General features: G+C 34.4%; 1 protein-coding gene across 1 annotated transcript; it reads right to left on the bottom strand.

Moving 5' to 3' along the window:
* Positions 1 to 931: 931 nt before the first annotated feature.
* LOC123708692 (shootin-1-like) lies at positions 932 to 14,897 on the bottom strand. Its single transcript, XM_045659525.1, has 9 exons — positions 14,182 to 14,897; positions 12,762 to 12,948; positions 8,648 to 8,769; positions 7,774 to 7,922; positions 5,301 to 5,458; positions 4,058 to 4,241; positions 2,894 to 3,125; positions 2,160 to 2,438; positions 932 to 1,825 (listed from the first exon to the last, which is right to left on the bottom strand). Exons 1-9 carry the CDS (start codon positions 14,441 to 14,443, stop codon positions 1,638 to 1,640), a joined length of 1,761 nt encoding a protein of 586 aa, XP_045515481.1. The 5' UTR covers positions 14,444 to 14,897; the 3' UTR covers positions 932 to 1,637.
* Positions 14,898 to 24,773: the final 9,876 nt, after the last annotated feature.

The raw sequence follows: 24,773 nt of genomic DNA, 5'->3' as shown, positions 1-24,773 counted from the left end.
TCAATTCTAGTGAAATCAAACTTCGCAAATTAATTTCCATATACTCTAGTAATAGATGGATTCGAAAAAATGTCGCGGTAATAAGTTTTAATAAATAAAATAAGGTGGTAATTAAATATACCTTTATTGAATAATAATTCTTAAAATAAATGCTTCAAATGGAAGTCGATGGCACCAAACGGTAACTTGTCAAGTGCAATATTAGTAAATATTAGAAGACCATAGATAAGTTATGCTTGTTTATGACATTAACAAAAGTTCGTAAATTTGTCTTATCTATGATTGTCCTATGTGTCTTCATTTATGATCACAATTTAAGGCACCTTTAATCTATATAAGCTCTATAATCACTATAACATTGTCTATGATTAAATTTAATATTCTAATTATAAACATACAAAAATGGCAATTACAATTGGCAAAACGCCATAGTCTCATTTTAACTAAATATAAGGAAACCACACCATAAGCGGAAAATTATAAAACTCGAAGTATAACTGTATATTTACTAACTAGGTTCAATTGGAAAGTATTCGAGTGTAAATTTCACATTTAACTTCGCTACAGTACATCGATTACTATCGTTGAATAAAATGCAGTTTTACAATAATAATACTGCCACATATCATTAATTTTTAAAAGCCTCTATAGGTTTTGATATGAAATCGAACTCGCCTATCAGGCTTAAGCTAGTGACCGTCTAAGCTCAGACTCATATTCCCATCGGTCAAAATCTTAAATACCTATAACAATTTGGAGAGGTATGATGTAAGATTCAAAAACGATACCAACGCCTGTATCACAAACTTAAATCTACTTTCAAAAGTTGTCAAACGATTTTTTATGTATGAAGTTTGACAGTCAAGACGAGATTGATTTGACAGACGAATTAGAATATAGACCTAAATTTGTCATTCAATTCAATGTCATTTTTCGCGCTAAGTTCCAATCCTGAATCTTAGCCATAGATCGAACTAGAAGTTCTTTACATATAATCTAAGAATATAAACAAGTATACTATTTAGATAGCAACATAACAAATGTTACGTTTCACTTGTAAAAACTTATCAAAATTTCAAACAACTTACAAAAATCGTCTTTTACTACAAAACTGATTCAATACTTAAAATATAAATATTGTTGTTAAGTATTAAATCGTTAAATACATACTAGTCAAATATGTATAAAAAATGAATTATGTAATTTCAAAGATTTAAAAGACAAAATGAAATTACTTAGAAAAATATAAAAAAAAACGCGAAATACTTTATTTACAAAACGCGACATTAATCATTACTTAAATCCGTCAAGACGTCTTATTTAAATGTTAAACGCATAATCATTGAAGATGAGAACCAATTTCTGTGAAATTGTTTAAGCTTTCATCACTAACTTGAAATGGCGTGGGAAAACTCCAGACCAGACCGTATTTGGCGTTAGAGTTTAATACTTTACCAAACTGTACATATATGTAAATATATAATCTCTCATGCGTCAATTATATATAAAAATCTATTTCTAAATAGATAAAAATATCTTATTTATAATATTTTTCATATTCACATTTTCATTTAAGAAATAACACCAATATAGGCACTTCAATATCACGATATTAAACAAAATTTCAAGAAACGTCCTCACGAATTTTCTGTAATCAGGCTAGGCCTGGGTCCGCGTCGCTTGCGCAACGTTCCTAATATCTGTAGCATTTCTTTGACAGCTTCAGGTTGTTCATCCTTGGGTTTCTTCTCAACTGTGTGATCTGTGGACTTCAGCTGGAATTTGCCTCCCTTTATTTGGTCCACTATTGCGTCTATTGCTCCACCTGAAAAATTTAAATGAAATTCGTTTTATTGACGTAAGATAAAGGCTATTTAGGTTAAAATATTAACTGTTAAGATTCATATATTTTGAAAAGATAGAAGGCGCGTAACGGAAAAATGTGACGGTAATTTTTTTCCAAGTCCGATATAGAAATTTCTCTTCAATTACAATAAATATGTTTCTATGATTGCTAATCTTCATAAACTGAGGTACATGTTCTAAATTTAATATAGATAGATAGATAGGTTCTAGATCGTTTTAGAATCTATATTATTTATTATGGGCCTATATAGTTACCAAATAGTATAAAATTAAGATTCAACTAAAGGACTTACCACCATTTTGTTTCGTCTTCTTAAGCGTGCCTGACTTGCTTGCAAGCATCTTTGCCATATCCATATCACCGAAGGGTTCAAAGGCCACAGGGGGCGGGGGTGGCGGAGGCGGCGGTGGAGGCATAACTGGTGGGGGAGGCGGGGCAATGGGAATCGGGGCTATCGGGATTTCTGGTGGGATTGGTGATGCTGGCGGAGTTGGAACCGGGGCTTTAGTTATTGAGGCTAGAGTTATGGGGGCTGGGGTTGAAGGGGCGGAAATTTGTGTCAGCGCTGGTTCTGGAATGCATTTTAAATTATGTGAATATTTTGTAAATTAAAGTTTTGTATTTGTTATACTTATATGAAAATAACATCGTAACCATGGCAACAAACGCGTTACTTAATGCTGTTATTGTAATAAAGCCGAAAACGTCTACCCTCTTGCCTTAATAAAGTTATCAATTATGTACATACAATTAGGGACTACCTTCTAAACAATTTGGTCTTAGATTTAAACTTTTTTATTAACATTTAATGTTATTCTTTTAAGAAATTTATAAGTCATAAGCAGTGTTGGCCTTGTGGCTTGAGCGAGCGGTTCTACACTCCGAGGTCATGTGTTCGAATCACGGCTGTGCAACAATGAACTTTCTGTGCATGTGTGCATTTAACGCTCGCTCGAACGCTAAAGAAATCTCAATCTATAAAGTCAATTTTTATCCAGTTCTGGAGTATAAATTAGAGCAACCTACCTTCTTCCTTGATCTCTTTCTTAATCCTATCATTCCCCCCACTTTCGAAGTAACTAATACGGCTTTTAAGGGCAGATCTCGGTTCACCCTTAGCTCTCTTATCGAGTTCCGCCAATTTCTTCTCAGCTCTTTCTGCTCTTTCTAACGCTTTCTGTGCATCTTCCTCAGCCAGTTTTATTTTCTCTTCCCATAGTAATATGTCTGTATCTTCATGCTTTTCACTTAATTGCAGCTGGAAGAAAGGTGAAAGTAATAAAATTAAAAATACTATTTATTAAATCGACAGTCTTCATAACAACTTAAAACTTGAAGACTGCTGGAGGATACTACAATCTACAATCTAGCCTATACAATAATTATTGCTAATAAGTAATATTATGTTGACTTAATTATTTATTACATTACCTTAGTTTAATTCATTAGTATTTTCTACAATACTAATCAATTAAACTAAGGTAATGTTCATCAACAGTCTTATTGTTGAAAGAAATTACTTTTTTACCGGATTAAAGCTATTTGTATTATTATAAACTTATAATTATATATTATAGTCTTAGTGTTCTGTAATGTTTTGATACTATGTTCGTGTGTACGAGATACCTTGCACTTATATTCAGTACACTAGGTTTATTAACTCAAAAAGGTTTAGTTCTCTTTAAGCGTCTTATTCCTGTCGTGTCCAGAAGTTGGATTGCCTCAGCATTCACATGGCCCTGTAGCCTGTTTAAGTGAGCTAAGGCAAACCATTTCGCCGTATTTAGGACTGTATCCACATTAAGATCCTCGTGGATACATTGGTGATGGTGCATTGACAATGTCCCGAAGAACCTTGTTCTGGAACCGTTGTATTCTTTCTAAATAGCTTTTCGCTGTACAGCTCCAAAGCTGAATGCCATATGTCCACACAGGCATTATCAGTTGTTTATAAAGGAGCAATTTGTTATGTATTGCCTTCCTATTAGTACATTTATTTGTATCTTATATCTAATTAATCTCTTTTCTTTTTCACATGTTCTTTCCACCTCAATTTAGCATCTAGGGTCATTCCCAAGTATTTGGCGGTATTAGCAAAAGGAATTTTAAAATTTTCCGGAAATCTAATGCACCTTCTTTCCCGTGTACCAAAACCATGAAGAAACAGAAGCATTATATGTAAGAACAAACCTGCAACTGCTGAACATGATCCCTATGCCTGTTGCTCTGCTGTTCCAAGGCGTCTCTCAGACTATCCACTTCACCTAAAAGGAGTCCCAGGCGTTCATCTAGATCCAATTCACCCATCAGCAATGCGCTCTGGTGAGCCAGTACTGTTGCGCGCTTTTTGGCGTCGCGTGCTTCTGATTTGTAACTGAAATCAAAAACATATACATTAATACAAAACATGGAAATAAAGTTTTTCTTTTACTATAGAATTATTTTTTTGTTTACATATTGTCATTTGAAAAGTAGGTTTCACAAATAAGTTAAAATAACGATAAAGTAAACGTAAATTTTGCAATATGATAAAAGCAGACTGTCTCAATATTAGTCTACTTACACTATATTACGAGAAGAGAGAGAGAGAGAGAGAAAATTTAAATTATAGTCGAAATAACTAACATCACCGCATACACAAATTCAAATCCGACCAGTCACAAGTAGCATAACGTTCACGACACGAAATATGACGCATGGCCAGCTATCGGCCCTCTCGCCATATTTTAGGGAGAGACAACGCGACGCATGGACGCGAACATCATTAGCACTTGACTTAAGCTAGACAACTAGGCTAGGTATTATGTAGATCTTTATTATAATTCTATACAATAATGATAAAGAGGGTGTCATATGATCCTACATACATTCCCGGTTGGGTACACTACCAGCGAAAACATTATTGTTGCGACTAGGCAATTTAACAATTTGTAGTAAAATACCTTGTAAATAATCATTAATTTATTTAAAAATATATATACTTATTTGACACGGATTAGTCAAATTGATGATGTCTTGGAGTTGATTTTGTCAGATACTGTTTTTGATCGATATATATGTGTATATATGCAATTTGAGAATGATAATTAACACGTAATAAACTGGACGTTTGCTTTCGTGTTTACATTTATGGTACGTCATAGGTATCTATGGTACCAGTATTGGTGCGCCGCCATCTTGTTTAGAGAAGGGTTTTGGGGGGTTTTTTAAATTAAGAATGTTAGTTAGAATTTTTTAAGCCAATACTTAACAGAATTGAAAATACAATTTTTTGCAGGTAATAATATGCAATGGTTTTAAAATTCTTGTCAAATAGTTTATCGTATGGCATTGCAGGCGAATTTATACATGACTATAGAAGAAACGAGACGCAGGTATCATATAACACTGGGTATCATTACTTTAGTAATTTCATGCATTTATATAAACGTACGTCTCGGCCATCTGTCTGTCCTTGTCAGCATTGTCTTTAAGGCCTGTGACCTCTTCCATAAGTAGTTTGGACACTCGGTTGTGTCTCTCTATTTGAGATCTAAGTTCCACCAACTCTTTTTCCTGTTGAACGCATTTTTCTCTTTCTACCTCCAATTCCTGAAAATATAATGTTCGTTATTAATTTTCACTAAATCATGTAAATTAACAAACATTATAAAGAGGTAATCTTTGTACGTTTGTAACGAATATACAGGACCAATTTCAAAAATTCTTTCATCATGTTATATTGTTTGAATAACATAGGCTGTATATTTGGTTTCCATCAAAAAATAATTATATCTAATAAAATCTTTATTTCATAGAACAATTTCGCTAATTCAATATTGTTGTGTTTATGGCCGAAGAACCTTTTTTTGAGAAAAAATAAGATAGTTGCGCGGAACATCAGACAATTTAAAAAGTCTTAATGAAAATTTTAATTTAAATAACTGTCAGTGAAATGCGAATAAAAATTTCATATTGTATTACAATAATAAACAGTATGATTTTGAATAATATATTTGATTAATTATGCCACGTCTGTCGGGTCGGTGATGAATTGAAATTTAATGTTATTATGTTTTTTGGAGCTACCCTTTTTTCACATTTCTAAGTTAAGATATATAGATGAAAGAGTTTTATAATTAATTTAATTAAGAACCAAAATCTCCAGAATATATTATAATATACCTAAAGGTAAGACAATGTAAAAGTTTATCCATTGATTAAATAATATATTTTACATTTAAGTATTCATTCAAATCAAATAAAGCAATATTTGAGGCCGACGTAATTTCTCGTTATCATTTATATCGAGAAGTTTCTTTGTCATTAATCATACAAATATGAATAATTGTGTGACATACTATAAATAAAGAGAAGTAATCTACACCATACAATTAAAACGAAAAAAAACATGAAATTAAAACGAACAAACTATTTACATATAATAGAGGTTTATAACATGTGATAATTATGAAATTGATAATTTTATAAAGACATTCATAGATATAAAACAGATTCTGTATGATATAAAATTTGGATTACGATAACAGGGAAATCCCCGATTAACAACAAAATTTAATAATTCGTAACTAAAACATTCCGTATATCAGCGAGTACATTTTCGTGTCTTTGTCTTATCTTTATTATTATATCGTTCAAAATCTAACTCGGAAGCTACGTCATGTGTCTTACAAAGTACAGATAATTGTATTTTATTTATTTATTATTTCACACTTCGTTACCTTATACCAAAACATACATATAACAAAACAGGTTACATAAGTAATTAGGCAACGGGCGGCCTTATCGCTAACAAGCGATTTCTACCAGGCAACCATAATATGGAACAATACAAACAAGAAACAGCTACAGAGGGTAAAGTATAGAAGTGCATAACAATAACAAAAATAAACAACTAACTAAACCTAAAATACAGTACAGTGGTTGCCTGGAAGAGATCGCTCGAAAGCGATAAGGTCGCCAGTTGCCTTCCTTTTGATTTAATTATGTTCAATTTTTTTATTATATTGTAATGTAACGAAGTGTTAATAAATAAAATAAAGTAAAATCTAGAGAAAATAACAATAAATACTAATAATAATATGTATAAACAAAAATGTACACGCTAATCCATGGATTAAGTCAGTCACAATATATATATATAAGTAGCTAATTACGAGGCAGAAGAAAAATGATCAAAAAGAGGATTTTTAAATAAATTTAAAGACAGCTTATATGATATCAATTGGTAAGTGGTTTTAGTGGTTTTATAAGTAGGAGTATCAAGAATTAGATTGTCTAAGGAACGCCAAATATAAATCCTATAAATATATAAATTTTTTGTAACAGCTCTATCAAGCAACTCAGTTAAATCTGGATCAGCATCAGCTTTATCAAGAATATAATTTGTGAATTTAAAAGTATCCTTATAGTTTAATATAACTATAAACTTTTAATTAGTATAATCATAAATAAAATACAATTGTTTTGTTTTTCTTTCCTTATTTATCACGTTAAATTTGTTTGCCTACCCATATATGTATATACTTTTTGTTACCACTCAATATGAGTTTGCTGTGAATAGAAGCCTGGTTATCCATATCAAAGGTTCATAGCATTGTCTTTTGTTAAAATAGCTTTTACACATTAAGAATAACACTGTTTTAACGGATTAAAGCTATGTTACTATTAAAAACTTATAATTATTTACATAATAATAGAATTATGTAAATGATTATACGTTTTTAATAATAATACATAGCTTTAATTCGGTCAAAAAGTGTTTTTCTTCACAGGTTCTTACCTAGTTTGGAAACGTCTCCCAATACCTTCTCAACTGTAATCTTATTTATGTTAATGTTAGAAAATAAATAAATAATTATTATTACAAAATAGAGAGACTATAAATAAAAAGTAGAGAGTCTGACCTGATTCAATTGCACATTGACCTCGTGGGCCTCAAATTCGTGTAACTTAGCCGCGTTGGCCTCCGTTTGTAATGCTGCAATCTGTTCGGACAGTTCAGAGACTGTACGTTTCAGAAATTCCACTTCTTCGTTACTGCTCGCTTCAGAAGCTGCAGAAAATAAAATATAGTTATGACTGCAATATTGGAACATTATAATACGAATGATATTAGTATTGTATTTGTGCATACCGTACCTATTATCGCGGCCACATGTTAGTTACTTGTTCCTTTTTTTGTCAAGTGTAGCCTTGTATGGGCGGGTTTAAATATATAATAGTAATATAACGTAATGTTATGTCGCATTAAGTTTGCTTTAACGATACTAATCCTATGTGACCGGTGAGTATCACTTATGGCTTTTTAGAATAAATGACTCCGCCGCCCATAGACACTGACAGAAGGCTCGCAAGTGCATTATCGGCTTATCTCTTCGAGTATATCTTCTTTTTAAAGTATAAGGTCTATAAGCTTTAGCAAAACGTTACGCATCTAACGAACTAAAACCTCTCATTCGAATTCTTCGCGAATATAACAGAATAAACACTACTTATTGTTATATTCGGAGGTCAATTTAAAAAAAAAAAACATTGTTAAGCGCCTTTCTGGAACCTAATCCGCATTGTTAACCAAAAAAATTCTAGTAAAAATTAGAAGTAAAAAAAAAAGAAAATTATTAGACTATTTTATTTATAACATTTGTTCACCAATAGATAGCTTGTAACATATACTGTAGAAATCCTATAATATGGTCTGGTGTACTTTAAAAAATAAATAAAATAATAGTAGATTTTCCTGGAGATGAATGATGAAAAAAATAGAAAGAGAGTACATACATGTATCTGTAGCGTCTGTGATATCAATGTCAACGGTGGTGGGGAGCGCGAGCAGCAGCGCTGTGCTCCGTCTCTTCAGCTGCTTATTCTGTTTGTACCATTCACCCGCTTGTTGCATGACCCTGGAATTCAGGGATTTTATTATATTTATGCATTGCATAGGTGAACAAAAATTTTGTATAATATAGAGGAACAACGTAACTATAATACAGTTGAATAATTATCAAAAAAACGTCGCGTAGTGAATATAAAGACAAAGTTATTTATCTTTAAGCCTTTTAAATACAACAAAGGCGGTGAAAATTTATCATATAGACGCTTTAGTCTAAGGAAAAAAATACAGGTACGGAACGGAGTATATATGTACATACGGGGATATAACTATAAAATATTGTTTTTTCTATGTAAATATTTTTCTGCAGTCTTATTTTATTATTATGACACATTGATAAACACAGCTTTTTGTTAACAACATTTTATTATTCATTCGAGTCCATTACTCACAATAGTTTAATAACAATCCGAAGTAGTTTTCCATCGTTCACGCATTCGACACACATTTTAACTTTATAATAAATCTTTAACGAACATAGTAAATTTTAAGTTGAACCGTCGCGCACGCACTAAACCAGAAAACTATTTAATATTACAAGTTTTACATCGACAGTGAAATTGGTACCGAAATTATCATATTTAGCGGCACACAGGATGTTCTAAGCACGTTTTATTTCCTACACACATTTCTTGTGGGAACTATAGTTTTCTAATATTTGGAGTGGGAGACTTGATTTAAATAGCCTTTTAATATTATATTAAAAGTTTATTATTGACTCGGTACACACAACACACACTTATGACAATATTAATTAATAACAAAAGACATTCGTGGTCGCTTACTGCTAGTATTACGACCGTTCGTTACGAATGTACTTACTTACAATTGCGGAGGCGGTCATTCATAATACTTGAAAATTACTTTGTGTAAACAAACAATATTATTAAGGATTTGGACTTTAAACATTTATCAAACTAACGACAAACATCCTTATTCCCATCTGCAAATGGATTATTACAGTTTCAAATTCAAATATATTTTCAGAAAGAAAGTTTCTTTGCAACTCCTGTTTATGGAGTTGGCTCTACAATGGATTATTGTTACAAGAGAACAATAGTAAATAACATTATTGGTTGTATTTTTTTTCATTACTCTTCATAGCGTATCTCCTCCTCAGGAGGAAGAAACCAAGACAATTTTATCAAACCTATATATTTAATAATTATATATATTTAATTCTGCGGTATCAATATGTTAGACGCATAATTGCGACATAAGTTATATCAGTAAAACACATATTTTGGGTGTCTATTACATAAGTTATTGAATATCTTATGTAATTCATAATTCCTTAAAAGCCAGGAATCCTTCCATATTATTTAATAACTATAATTTGTGTTTTGCAATAAGTGTTACATAAAATTATATTACATTATATATATAATTAATTAATTATTGTATATATATATATATATATATATATATAATTTAATTTCTCAATTAAACGCTCGTTTGTTTGAACACCCTATAATTTGAGCTTTCTAGGCAAAATGTGGAACGCAAATTCGGTACATCACAAAATTATTAATTCATATTTTATAGACATTGATCTTGCGCAAGTTAACAGTCGCTAATATTCCGATCGAATGTGTCGACATAAATATTAAGTAAACCTCGATCTATGATTGATATTATTGTCTCTATTACAAATATTTTTTTAACATTTCAAAGTAGTGGAGTGCGAAGTGCGATAAAGAAAAGATTTGGCTATTCTGCCTAATGATAGGTAGAACAATATGAAAGGAGGTAAAAATTCATTTGCCGTATCAAACAGGAAAAGCAATCTCACTTATATGTTTCAAAATTTAGTTAAACGAATAAAAATATGTTTGCTGTCACTTTCTTAAAATATTAATAATTCAAATAACGACATAGTTCATCATAAATAAATTAAAACCTTACATCTTGTCCCGTTATCCGGTCACACCGATATTTAACCTCACACTGAGCTAAGACAAATCACCTAATTACTTTATACTTAACGCATCCCATGCATATGCAAGGTTCCTTTTAATCCTATGAATATGTAATGTAAGCCCTTACTTAATATTCAACCTTATTTGGAAGAAATAGTACACATTTTTCCTTAACGTTCAATTACGTATAATCAGAATATTTAATTCTCCGAAAGATTTTGCGTCATTCGGGACGCTTTTAGAATATTTAGAATTTTACATCAGACGACATTGAAATAATGTATTTTTGTCACGTATTACTAATTAGTTAAATTCTAGTTAAACAATTAATAATTTGTGATTTGTTTCGTAAATATTGTACCATGTAACTTGTTATTGAATAAAGATTTTTTGGATTGTGTGATTAAGAAAAACACAATATCATACGTTTTTATAACATCTTGTGATCAACCATGAACAAAAAAAAAACGACGCCTTCCCGTTTTGTAAAGCTCTCTTCCAACTACTTTTACACGAATTATTAGCTAAGAAATAGCAAACTGCTTTAGGTGACATGATTTTTTTTAATAGGGTAGAAATAGGCGTAAATAGGTTCCTTCAAATAATTACGTATAAATTTACGAGTATATTTACTTGAAAGAAAATCAAGCATCTTTCCTTGGTTCTGCATTAAACACAGTAATGGCGAGGCCTTATTGAACTTCTTCCCAAACATACCGTGCCTCTATAGAATGAATTCTTTGAGTACGTTGTCCTGTCTTCTTCACTGAATTATTTTACAAAACAAATTAGATGGTATTATATGTCCACGCAACAGAATTTTACTGCTTGTGTGTTCACTAAATAATATTAACTGCTAGTAAAACGCATGATTCGTTATTGCACATAAAGTGTTTTGTTAAAGAGTGTCAGAGCTAATAAATGACTAGTGTAAACTTTCCAAGTTCCAGCGATAAAATCAGTAATTCCTACAAATGTGATTGCAGATATCTTGGCATTACGTAAATGCACCACAAACGCCTACATACTCCCACTTAGAAATAGAGCAGTTATATAACGATTAAACAAATCGAAAGAGAATTCTAGTTAGTCTATATGACTCTTAAGAATTTCAAGTACACAAAAATTCTTAGGGCTCTATTATTATTCTTTTACTACTTTTGTATCGCCCAAGATTCCAAATGATATTAAATTTATTTGCTAAAATGTTGAGTTACTTCAACTTAGTTTTAGTTTTATATCAAACAATGCGATACTTTTTAAAAGAAACGCCTTTCTGAGGCTTCTACGACCTGTGCGTAGTGTGTTGCCGGTCTTGCACTAAGTAGCACGTAATTTTAACAGACCTATGTCTATTACAAAGTATTCTGTGTCTTATCTCAAGAATGTATTAAGTAAGGGATCTGCATAAGCAACTATATCATAAAATATTATAACTGACTAGACTAGATCTTAGAAATAAAATTTAAGACGTTAAAGAGGTAATAAACAACACAAGGTTCATAAAAGTATTAAGTAAGACTTAGGATACAAAGTCGATAAGCCTATTAAAGAATCGACACGGCTAGACATTATCTGCCAAGTATCTAGCAAATAATATTACTTCTAAAAGAGAATTAATAGATAGATTTGGTAAAAAACATGCACATATAAATTATGTCCATTTATAAAAACATACTCTCACCAGTCTCCATTAATCAACCAATACATTTGATATTATGCAGGCATTTGTCTCATTATTTTTCTTGATTATGATTCAAAACACATAAATATGTGAATAGGACACACTTAGGCTACCTCCCCAAGCTACATTCCATTAAATTAGCTTGTGAACATGCTGATATCGCTATTTTTTCCTTGATTTAGTATGTTTGTATATAGTATAGTTTTATAACACATAAAAATATGTGTATTTGATACACACAAGCTACCACCAACACAATCTAATACATAAGTTTGTAAACAAGCCAATGGAAGGAAATAAGAAGCAATTTCTTTTGGCCTAGTAACCGCAGCTAACTGAATATTAATTCTTAGAATTCTATAGTTAGTATTTGTATATAAGAGAAAAGGAATTTCTTACTTTTGCATAACCCCTGTGTCAATTTCATGTTGGTTTTTGAGCTGTTGGTATTCTTGGAACAGTTTCTCAGAGACATGCCGAAGCTTGTTGAGCTCCCGCTCCCTGTCATTGAGTTCTGCATCCAGATGATTTCTTTCCTCCAATAAAATATTATAACGACGTTGAAGATCATCATGCTCTCGACGAGCTGAAACATTAAATAATGACAAATATAGTTTTTAAACAAGTTACATCAAGTAGTTCATATATCAGACATTTTCTAACTATGTTATGTATAACAGGATAGTTCCAAGTATTTTTTAAGTTTCTTAGATAGAATTTAATTATTTTATCTACACAACTGTGTTGAACGAAATAGAAAAACTAGACTTGTTCTTTTTACATTTGCCCAATAGATTATTAAATAATGGAAATCTGTATATAGCACACAACTTACTATGCTGAATGGTCTTAGTAATTAACAAAACTTAAGCGAGTTAGTTTCTGTTTATTGCACATTCTATATTAAGACAATAAATTAAAAAATATATATATATCAGCTTTATTAGTCATGTAGCTTGTTATTATATTACATATATTTTCAGAATGACAACAGAGGTATGAAAACAACAATTATTGTTATTATTATGTATATGTTATATCATATTAACTTTGATTTAAAAATCTATTATATATTTAAGAATACAAAACACAATAAAGTAACTAGTGATAACATAATGTGCAATACTTTTATCGTTGGTAATAACTTGATTAAAGTGATATTGATTTGGATGTTGAAATAGTATCTTAGGTTACAATTTCAACGACTAGTTTAACTGTCAAGAAATAGAAAATAAACTCCTAAATATGCTTATATTATAGATTGCTATGATATGCTTATATTATATAGATTAAGGACATAATATTTTCGATTAATTAAATAAGTTATTAATACTTTATTGGTCTTGATATATAGAACCAATAGATACTATTAGCACAATATACTGTAATATATTATATATATATATAATATTTTGAGTTTAAAGATACTAATATTATGAATGAAACAGTTTCCTTACTTTTAGAAGATTAATCTTTTTCGGAAATTATTGCAGATTAACTACATTTATATATGGAAATGAATAATGAACCAATGAAAATGATTACATGTAATAGTTTCTTTAAAATGAATAAGATGTGAGATTTCTCAAAAATATTAAACCATTTTTTTTATAATTCATGAAATAGTGAAATCATTTGTCTAGTAAAATTTAAAATACGTATTTACTGGAATAGTGATACACTTAGAAAATCATAGCATAATAATCTCGAAAATTAAGAATGAGTCACTAAGATATACTTAGAATTTAATCTTTGTTTGTTATAAAAATGTGTTAACTATATTATAATCGATGTCAACATTATTTTATGATATAAATACCTTTTTCAGATTTAAGGAGATAGGTTTTATGTTTTCTTTCAGCATCTTCATATCTATTTTTCCATTTTTCAACATATGTAGAGAGCGCGATATTAGCTTCTTTAGTGTTTTGCTGCGCATCGGACTGCGTCATCCTGCCAGCAGTGGCTCGCGGGATCCTTGTGGTTGCACTGGGACAGAGTGAGACAGTACTCCGTCCGCCTTGACACTGATTATTGTTCGATGCGATCGCAAACACATTATCACCGTTCCTTTTAATCATTTTGCACACGCTCTTACTTGAATTAATAATTTGTGATCATTTTCCTAATTTCCATAATTATAAATTTAATCTATAACTGAATGATTGTTTGAAAATGAATTAACACAGTACCATCGTAATTCCCTTTGTTCTTGCGGTTAAGGAAAATACGCACTGTATTAATGCGGCACTATTGCATTGTGTCATTCGCGCTCACTTAGCAACCTTGGCAGAATGATATAGAAATAAAATTTTATTGTACGAGTATTAAAAAGAAAAGTACAAAAACAGCACGTTAAATGTCGTTCAGCGACAGATTGCAACTAACGTATGCCTTGTAGTTGTGATATGATAATGAGAAGCACGTCATGGTTGAGTCATTCGGTCTGATGTTTACGTTTATTGTTTAAAGAAGGCGGTCTCCGATTTTTAATGTATGATTTAAATTAACTTTAATAAATTTCATAATTATATTTTATTCCTAAAAAATAATTTACTTTACCTAACTCATTCCAACCACCTGTATAAAACTTATTTGTTGTTTTTATAAGGTTAAAATTATTACGTTATTAACGATTTTTTCCACGTTGATTTTTAGATCGGTTATCTTTAATGTGCAAAAAATAAATTGTTTAACAACAAAGTGTATTACAGACTCGCGTATTACTTTTAAATTATAGGTACCTAACAATTAATTTAAAAAAATATAATTCTTCGCGTAAATTATGAAAACACACAACAATTGAGGTTACTACAAACACTGCATCACTAGAATCGTTCATCAAACGTACTGAATGCATTTCATCCAAGAACGGAAATTCTAATTTTAACATAGTTTCTAGTTAAAAGGTGCGCCCGTATTGCAAACGACAAGACTGTAGCGTGGGTAGACAGGACTCAAATGGCCTGTCTTGTGATTTAATTGTCGCGATGAATACTTACGACGTTCATGAGCTATTGAAGACTTTATTTGACCACCCAGATGTAAGCATCTATTGTGTTATAAGCGTTCCAAATAGAATTAACAATTAGCAACCTAAACAGTAACATATATATGAAACGCATTTTACTCAAGATAGAGTACTCTTCTCTTATATATTTTAATTCTTTGCTAGAAAATTAACACGAGTAAACTACGATTCCACCTATATATCATCTACCTACACGGTAGGTATACATAAAAATAATTGAAACAAGCGCTTAGTGATAAAGGCTAGACACACGAAATACACAACGCAGAAAAAGTACCTATCATTCAGAAAGATTCTTTATAATCTGACCTCGTTGGAACGATTCATACGTAATTATCAAATTAGAGTGAATTAAGTTAGAGTCCTAATGGCGGTTTAAGTTAATATTAGGTCCTCACAAATGAAATTGGCGTTTTGTCGTACTGGCTACTTTGATCTCAAATACCTCCTCTTTGGTTAGGAATTTCAAATTCAAATTTGTACAGCTATTTAGTCATGTATTTGTGCTTCGATGACCGTCAATCATTTGTCTTTTTCTTCTGTTTTTTTCTGATTGCGTCACTCATTTTACAAAATGGAAAACTTAAAGTATCGCATTATTTACGAGTACGAGTTCCGCCGTGGCACTAGTGCTGCGGAAACGACTCGAAGGGTGAATGATGTGTATGGCGGTCATGTTGTAAAAGAAAACACAGTTCGTTTTTGGTTCCAACGTTTTCGTTCTGGAAATTTCGACCTGCAGAACAAGCCCCGTGGACGGCCTGAGACCCAAGTTGATAATGAAGTATTGAAGGCTATTGTGGAAGCGGATCCATCGCAAACCACGTCCGAGTTAGCTGCAGGCTGCGGTGTTAGTGATAAAACTGTTTTAATTGAAACAAATTGGGAAGATTAAAAAGCTTGAAAGGTGGGTATCTCAAAAATTGACTGAAGCAAACCGGCAAACGCGCGTCGACTGCTGCGTTACATTACTGAACCGGCACAATAATGAAGGTATTTTAAACCTGTGATGAAAAATGGATTCTTCACGATAATCGGAAGCGCTCAGCGCAATGGTTGGATCCTGGCCAGCCAGCCTAATCCTGCCCCAAGCTAAATTAACCCCAAAAAAGTTACTTGTAAGCGTTTGGTGGACTAGTGCCGGTATTGTTCATTGCAGTTTTCTCAAATCTGGCCAGACTATTACGGTTGAAGTTTATTGTCAGCAATTACAAACCATGATGGAAAAGCTAGCAGACAAACAACCTAGGCTGGTCAATCGCTCCACGCCATTGCTACTTCACGACAACGCTAGACCACACACTGCACAACAGACGGCTACCAAATTAGAAGAGCTTCAATTGGAATGTCTAAGACATCCTCCGTACTCCCCGGACCTTGCTCTAACAGATTACCATTTTTTTCGAAATTTGGACAACTTCTTGCAAGGGAAAAAATTTAACTCTGATGGGACAGTCCAAATCGCCTTCACAGATTTTATTGATTCCCGTCCGACCGGTTTTTTTTAGTAAAGGGGTCAATGAACTACCTATGAGATGGAAAAAGTGCATAGAAAACAATAGTTCATACTTTGATTAATTAAATATATCATATTTAGTGGGAGTGGGAGTGCCATGCTGTTGCTTTCGGGCTTCAGCCAATCGGGCAGGCACGACCGGGGCAGTACCACTGTCTCACAGAAAACCGGCGTGAAGTGATGCAATAGGTTCATCTTATTGTACTCGCGTTTCGTGCGGTGAGTGAGACTCCCGGAGCCCATCAATTCCCCCCTCCCCCAGAATATGAAGATGCAGTTTAAACAGAGATTACCCCAGGGGGGTACCACACGTTTCCGCTGTGGAGAATCCCCCTCTGAGCGTCCATCATCGGAACAATCAGTATTCGGTTGTGGATGCACAGGCTGCCCTTCGTATTCTGGGGTGGGCAAAAACTGCTCAAAAAACTATAAGTTTCGATCTCGGGGCAAACGGAAGAATTTACCGAAGGCATCCCCTTCCACGCTCTCAGTGGACTTTACCAATGTTAGGGGGCTCAACTCTAATCTTAACGCGGTTCACTTTCACCTCGAAACTGCGAAGCCGGCCTTATTCTTCCTTACTGAAACTCAGATATCCTTCCCGGCTGATACTTCCTACCTCTCCTACCCGGGGTACAAATTGGAACATTCATTTGTGCCGCGGGCAGGAGTTTGCGTGTACGTCAGAGAGGATATCTGTTCTCGTCGCCTCGGGTCGCTTGAAGGAAGGGACCTATCTAGCCTCTGGCTGCGCGTAGACTGCGATGACCATCCGCGATTCTACGCATGCCTGTATAGGTCCCATAGCGGAAATACCGAAACTGAGCGACTCATTGAGCACATCCAAATGACTACAGATTCCCTGCTCGAAGGGGTTGCTACCGCTGAAATCGTGATACTTGGCGATTTTAACGCTCACCATGCCGATTGGCTCGGTTCGGAAACCACCGATCACGCGGGAAGATCCTTTCACGACTTTGCTTTAGCTTACGACCTGTCACAAATGGTCCCTGCGATTACGCGAATACCAGATGTGGATGGTCATAAACCCTCTTTGTTGGACCTTCTGCTGACCTCACATCCGGAGACCTATCAAGTCTCTGTTGACCCGCCATTGAGTTCATCGGATCATTGTGTGGTCCGGAGTACTGTGCCTACTACGCGCCCTCCTCGGCCCCGTTTTTCGGGTTGTCGTCGTATTTGGCACTATCGGTCAGCAGATTGGGATGGGATGCTGTCTTTCTTTGCGTCCTACCCTTGGGGGCCTATGTGCTTTTCGTCGGAAGCTCCAGATTCCGTCGCTGCCTCTGTCGCCGAAGTGGTTCTGCAGGGCATGGAACTTTTTATTCCATTCTCTGCGGTGCCGATCGGTGGCAGGTCACAGCCCTGGTTTAAGCGTTCTTGCAAGGCGGCATCGCGTCGAAAGCGAGAATGCTTTAATGCATGGGCGGAAGCGGCGATATCTCGTGATGCCAATACCAGCGAACATAAAAAAGCATATAACTCAGCCTCCAGGTCCTTCAAACGGGAAATCGCTAAGGCAAAGTCAGAGCACATCGCCAGATTTGGCGAGAGATTGGCCCAACTCCCTTCTGGGACCCGAGCCTTCTGGTCTCTCGCCAAAGCTGTACAAGGGAATTTTTGTCAGCCATCGATACCACCGCTGCACAGAGAGGATGACTCGCTCGCCCACACTGCGAAGGAGAAGGCCGACCTCTTGGGCTGTCTCTTTGCGTCCAACTCGACTTTGGATGACCGGGGGAGATCACCACCGGCGATATCGCGGTGTGATAACTCAATGCCGGAAATCACATTCCAGCGACGTGCTGTTCGCAGAGCACTATCTTCCTTGGACATTCATAAGTCGAGCGGGCCGGATGGTATCCCTCCAATTGTGCTGCGTACATGTGCTCCTGAGTTGGCTCCGGTCCTGACGCGCCTTTTCCGGTACCTGTACTCGCTCGGCACTGTCCCGAAGTGCTGGAAGACCGCTTCGATACATCCGATCCCTAAAAAAGGCGATCGCACTGATCCATCCAACTATCGCCCAATCGCAATAACCTCCTTGTTCTCCAAAATAATGGAATCCATTATTAATGGCCAGCTCTTGAGTTATCTAGAGGGCCACCAGCTGATTAGCGATTATCAGTACGGCTTTCGTCGTGGTCGTTCAGCTGGTGACCTTCTAGTATACCTTACTCATAGATGGGCAGAGGCAATTGAGTCCAAGGGGGAGGCACTAGCGGTTAGTTTGGACATAGCGAAAGCCTTCGATCGGGTGTGGCACAAAGCATTGCTCTCGAAGCTACCAGCCTACGGGCTTCCTGAGAAATTATGCGACTGGATCTCCAGCTTTCTAGCCGATCGGAGCATCAAGGTCGTCGTCGACGGAGCATGTTCCGACCTTAAACCCGTGAATGCTGGGGTCCCACAAGGCTGTGTTCTGTCCCCGACCCTGTTTCTTCTGCATATCAATGACATGTTGCAACTTAGCAACATTCATTGCTATGCGGACGACAGCACTGGGGATACTCTTTACACTGGCCGGGCAGGTATTTCTCGGGCAGTTGTCGATGAGTACCGGAACAAACTTGTGTCTGAAGTCGAAACTCTTTTACGTGGAGTCTCGGACTGGGGTAGACTAAACCTAGTCCAATTTAACCCCAAGAAGACACAAGTTTGCGCGTTTTCCGCGAAAAAAATACCCTTTGTCGCTACTCCTCTTTTCGAAAACACTCTTCTTGAAGCCACTTGCCATCGGAATACTTGGCGTTGACATATCGAACGACGTTCAGTTTCGCGGTCATTTGGAGGGAAAGGCTAAATTAGCCTCCAAAAAGCTTGGTGTGCTCAGCAAGGCGAGACGGTACTTCACTCCGGGCCACCGCTTGCAACTCTATAAAGCGCAAATACGGCCCCACATGGAATACTGTTCTCACCTCTGGGCGGGGGCTCCCCAGTACCAGCTCCTTCCACTTGACCGTATCCAACGAAGAGCGGTTCGAATCGTCGATGACCAATCCCTCTCCGAGCGGCTCGATCCTTTGGCGTTGCGTAGAGATGTGGGGTCACTCTGCATCTTCTACCGCATTTACCATGGAGAGTGTTCAGAGGAGTTGTTCGGATTAATACCTGCAGCTGAGTTTCAGCATCGGACGTCGAGGCAAAATACAAAATTCCACCCGTATCACCTCGACGTCCGACGTTCCACGACTGAGCGTTTCTCAAGGCAATTTTTGCCGCGCACCACCGCTATGTGGAACCAGCTGCCCACTGAAGTATTTCCGAACCAATTCGACTTAGGGTCCTTCAAGAAAAGAGCGTACAAATTCTTAAAAGGCCGGCAACGCACTCGCGAGCCCTCTGGCATTGAGAGTGTCCATGGGCGGCGGTATCACTTAACATCAGGTGAGCCTCCTGCCCGTTTGCCCCCTATTTTATAAAAAAAAAAAAAAAAAATTTAAAATATTCGACTTTTTATTCCTCCCATACAAAACGCCAATTTCATATGTAAGGACCTAATATTTCAAATATATTGAAATTAGAATTAGATGTGACGTATTAAAAATAAAATGACTTACTGCCCAACCTGATTGAATAGTTAACACAATATGTTATTAAGGTAATAGTAAATATAAAAACAGACTTGGCACATTTACTAAAAAAAAACATTTCAGGCTAATAAAAAAGCGAGCCGTTGGGGCCGGACGGCCTCACAAAACTTTTCCATATTTACAAAATGAGGTCACGTTGAGGCTTACCTTTGTAAAGGGCTCCGGGTTCGAGCAAGGCAATCCGATTACCTCACGATAGCCAAATTGGTCTACCGATTCAATATTAACTCGTTACTCAAAATTCGTATCGATATTTCTAGCGCTTGCACATCACTACCATAACATCATTTAGGAATAATTTTTCTTCATTATTAAAATAGTCTTTTAAAACAAAGTTAACTAAAAGTCATCAGTAATATCATAATAGTCTACCTAATGAGCACTCGTCAAGAAGTAGATATTTTATTAATGCGTAACAGATAATTATACTAGTAAGTAAATTCTGTGTTGCAATCATATGTATTTGCAATAAACTCTGATTAAAGAATGCTGTGGAATTATTGTTGGTTTTGTTTTTGTAACTTTTTTTATACAACAAACCGGGACAAACGGGCTCATCTGATGTTGAATGATATCGTCGCCCATGGACACAATGTGCAGAGGGCTCGCAATTATTTTGCCGGCCTTTTAAGAGTATTTTCTGACTGGACTTTGCTAATTGTTGTAACTATAGTTTACTGATTAGTCTAATTCATATAGTCATTCAGAAAGAAAAAGACATTCTCAAAATAACCCTTGCCCTGCAAGAAGTAGGTAATAAATTCTGTAGGATATCATCTCAAATGAAAATAACCATTACCAATATACCTTGTCCTCATTTTAAGTGCGAAATAAGTAAATTTGTGCACATGTGCGACGTTTATTGCTTCCTTGAACACATGATTCACGTCTTTGAATGCTATTATTTTTACACACTACGAGGATGAAAAGTCGGGATCATTCACCCTAGTTCTATTTTTACGATTTATCCCGAAAAAGATCGTAAAAGATGCGATTGTAAACAAAAATAGGAGGGGGCGTCAATTGTATTCCAATTAGGTAACTGTAGTCCATTGACTGCTACCGTTATTAATTGAACGAACGTAATAGTTTAAAACAAATCACAATATTTACTTTACTAGCTCGATAAATACCTAATGAGTGAGTGAGTAGTAGTATTAATATATCAGTTGAAATGATACGATCGATTTTATGATATGATGTGGAGCTATTACAAATGTTTTGTAATAGCTCCTATAATATAATAGTAAGGTTATTATTCATTTGGAAAAATATTTAAGGATTAGATACATATTTGTTCTATTATTAACGAAGCAAAGTGAGTATGATTGAAGACGAAAGATGAATTTTGATTGTGTTGGTTCAAATGGACATAATAGTATCATGACGTGTCATCGCGTGTCTACGCGTGTTAGAGATACCGTTGACCAATCACAATCAAACGGAACGCGCACAATGTGCTCAGCGGTGCTTAAACAAAAATAATAATTCAGTAGCGGTACAACGGTTTATGGCAAGTAGATAATCGGCCATCTGTCAGGCACACACGTCGATACATCGAGCAAGACATGCCGGTTTCCTTAAGATAATTAAAACTCGAAGACCTAAGATCAGAACCTCATTGCAACTTTGGTGATCAGGTTTTTCTATGCTATCAATTTGCTAAATTATACTGTTTACCTTTTGTACATATCACGAAATAAAAAATTGGTTACGTATCGATTTATTGCTCGGGTTGTTTTTTTCGAAAACTGTGCTAGATCAACTGCGCAATAATTTTACACGAAGAACCTTACTGAATCCTTCATACGCGTTCTCAATATTCACGTTAAACTTACATAATCATTGTATAAGGTCGCTGCAAGAGTAGGTCATTCCATGTAGGGTATGTTGACGACAATTGCGAATATATTCAATTTAAAACGCTTTTTGCAGCTGTCCAATTAATATGATTAGACGGGAACGTAGAAACTATATCGTCACTCGATCTTAATTGCGTGTTAAAGGAGGGACTGTCTATTTTTAAGTTTACCTAGAAAGCAATAGTTTATAGATAGATTACATAATCTTCTGAAGTTTTTATAGTACAAGGATTTATTTTTATAAGTGGGTTGGTGTCCAAATAGATAATTTACTTTAGTATGTCTATATACGAGTATCTGCTGTGATTACATAAGATTTAACTAACCTATACAAGACATTCTGCCTACTCTTTTTACCGTATTATGTTGCTTATACTAACGTAAAAATCTTTCTAGGCATAGGAGACACAATCATTTAAACAAAAGAATGATCATTGTTGGCAATACAAGAGTTCATCACATAAGTTGACCGAAAGTTTAAAAAATATATATACACAGACCGCTAGAGCCTCTCTGTTATACACACATAAATAATAATTTTGTCGTATTTAGATTTTTCCTCTACGTTATTCAATAAAAGTAACGGTATATGACAGTACAAATAAGCATAAATCTACAACCACTTATTTCCCCGTTAAGTTTTTAAGCAATTATAATTAATCAAAATAAAAAATTACTTTATCTTAATGCAGTGAGTGATTTCGATAGTTTTCCATTTTTTAATTCAGCAAAATGTATCATATAATTAATACAATGAGAGCATCATATTTTTTTGACAGTAAAAACTAGGAATAGGTTTGTAGAAATATTATGGAAAATACTGAATGCCATCGCTAGCTCGAGAAATTATTTCAAGACTGTCATTAAACGAGCAAGTTATCAAATAAATTATTTTGTAAAAATAGTTGGTTATTCAACATAACCCATGTTCGTCTAAATATATGCATTTAACCAAATTTATAAATAAATAAAAACATCGCTGTCATAAAAAAACTTTGATTTGATATGTGTTATAAATGTTGTGTAGGTGGCAAAACGATCTGGTTAAATAATTATTAAATAAGATGATAATAATGATGTCGTAAATCAGATTCATCTTATCTATTTGATACGTGATAAACTCCATTAAATAACCACTATTTATTAATGTAATTTCAGTATTATTTCTAGATTTGTTAAATATTTTGCTTCAACATACTACGATATTATAGCTAACTAATTAAATTGAAAGGTGTACTTTTTATTAAGATAAACATAGGCTATATTTTAACGTGGATCGCTCACAGTGACTAGTAGTTGTATAACTATTACTAGCTCAAAGCTAGCTCGACCCTTTTGTGTCTTTATAATCCCTGTAACTACAAGGCAGACTTGACATATACATGATATAGTTAGGTACATCACACTGGAAATAGTGGCAACAATGGCGGTGTTGTTATAATAAAATATAATGTCTTAAAATAAGAGAAGAAAAAAGAAGAAATAAATAAAAAAAACTATTACTACGAACAAAATTATAAAATAAGTGACGAGGACTATATTTGAAGTGAAACTTCTTTATCGGCGTTGGAAAATAAAATACCGTCACATTTTTCCGTTACGCATTTTTCCCTACCACGGTTGATTCGAAGAGATTCGAAGCCATTAATAACAAAAATAATAATAGCGATAACAACGATAGTAATCATTCTATTACAATTAATGAAATAAGTAAAATAAGGTAAAATTAAATAATTGCGTGTTTTGTATTCATGTCTATCATAGACTAAAAGCCTTTTGTTAAACTTTATTTAATTTACCTTTATTTAATCAATTTCTGTAAAATTGCATATAGTAGATCATTTTTCGAAAAATAAGTTCATAAAGAAGATTCCCTTCTTACGTATGTACACTAGTACACGCACACATTTTTTATTATATATTATACAGTAATCCAAAAATATTACACTATACGATACTTTACGGGTATACCCCGTACACCGTACGTAACGCCTGTTGAAAATATAATACATTCTGTTGTTAATTATCCATTGCGCTAAACTTTTAACAGGCACTCATCATTATAAACTTAAGTACATATGTAGTTTAAAATATTTTGTAATACCTTTATACCAATCGTATTAGTAGAAAGTCCCTAGTTTAGGGGTTAGCATATGCTGCTGTTATACCACTGCTGGTCATGTTATGGGTAGGGGTTAAAGTAAAATAGGAGATTGCAATTTTACTAAAATAAATATCAATGGTTAGTTGGCGGCTTTAGAATTACAATACCCCGTGACTTGGCTAAGTACGTAGAGCTGGTCTTTTTCTCTCTTATCTATATACTCCGGGTCTGATATTTGACCCATCTTAGTAGGAAAGGTATGGAATAGACAATGGTAACTCTAA

The sequence above is a fragment of the Pieris brassicae genome, chromosome 1 (genome assembly GCF_905147105.1).
Source record: "Pieris brassicae chromosome 1, ilPieBrab1.1, whole genome shotgun sequence".
In the NCBI taxonomy this organism is placed as follows: Eukaryota; Metazoa; Arthropoda; class Insecta; order Lepidoptera; family Pieridae; genus Pieris; species Pieris brassicae.
This window is presented reverse-complemented; position numbering and strand designations above follow the sequence as displayed.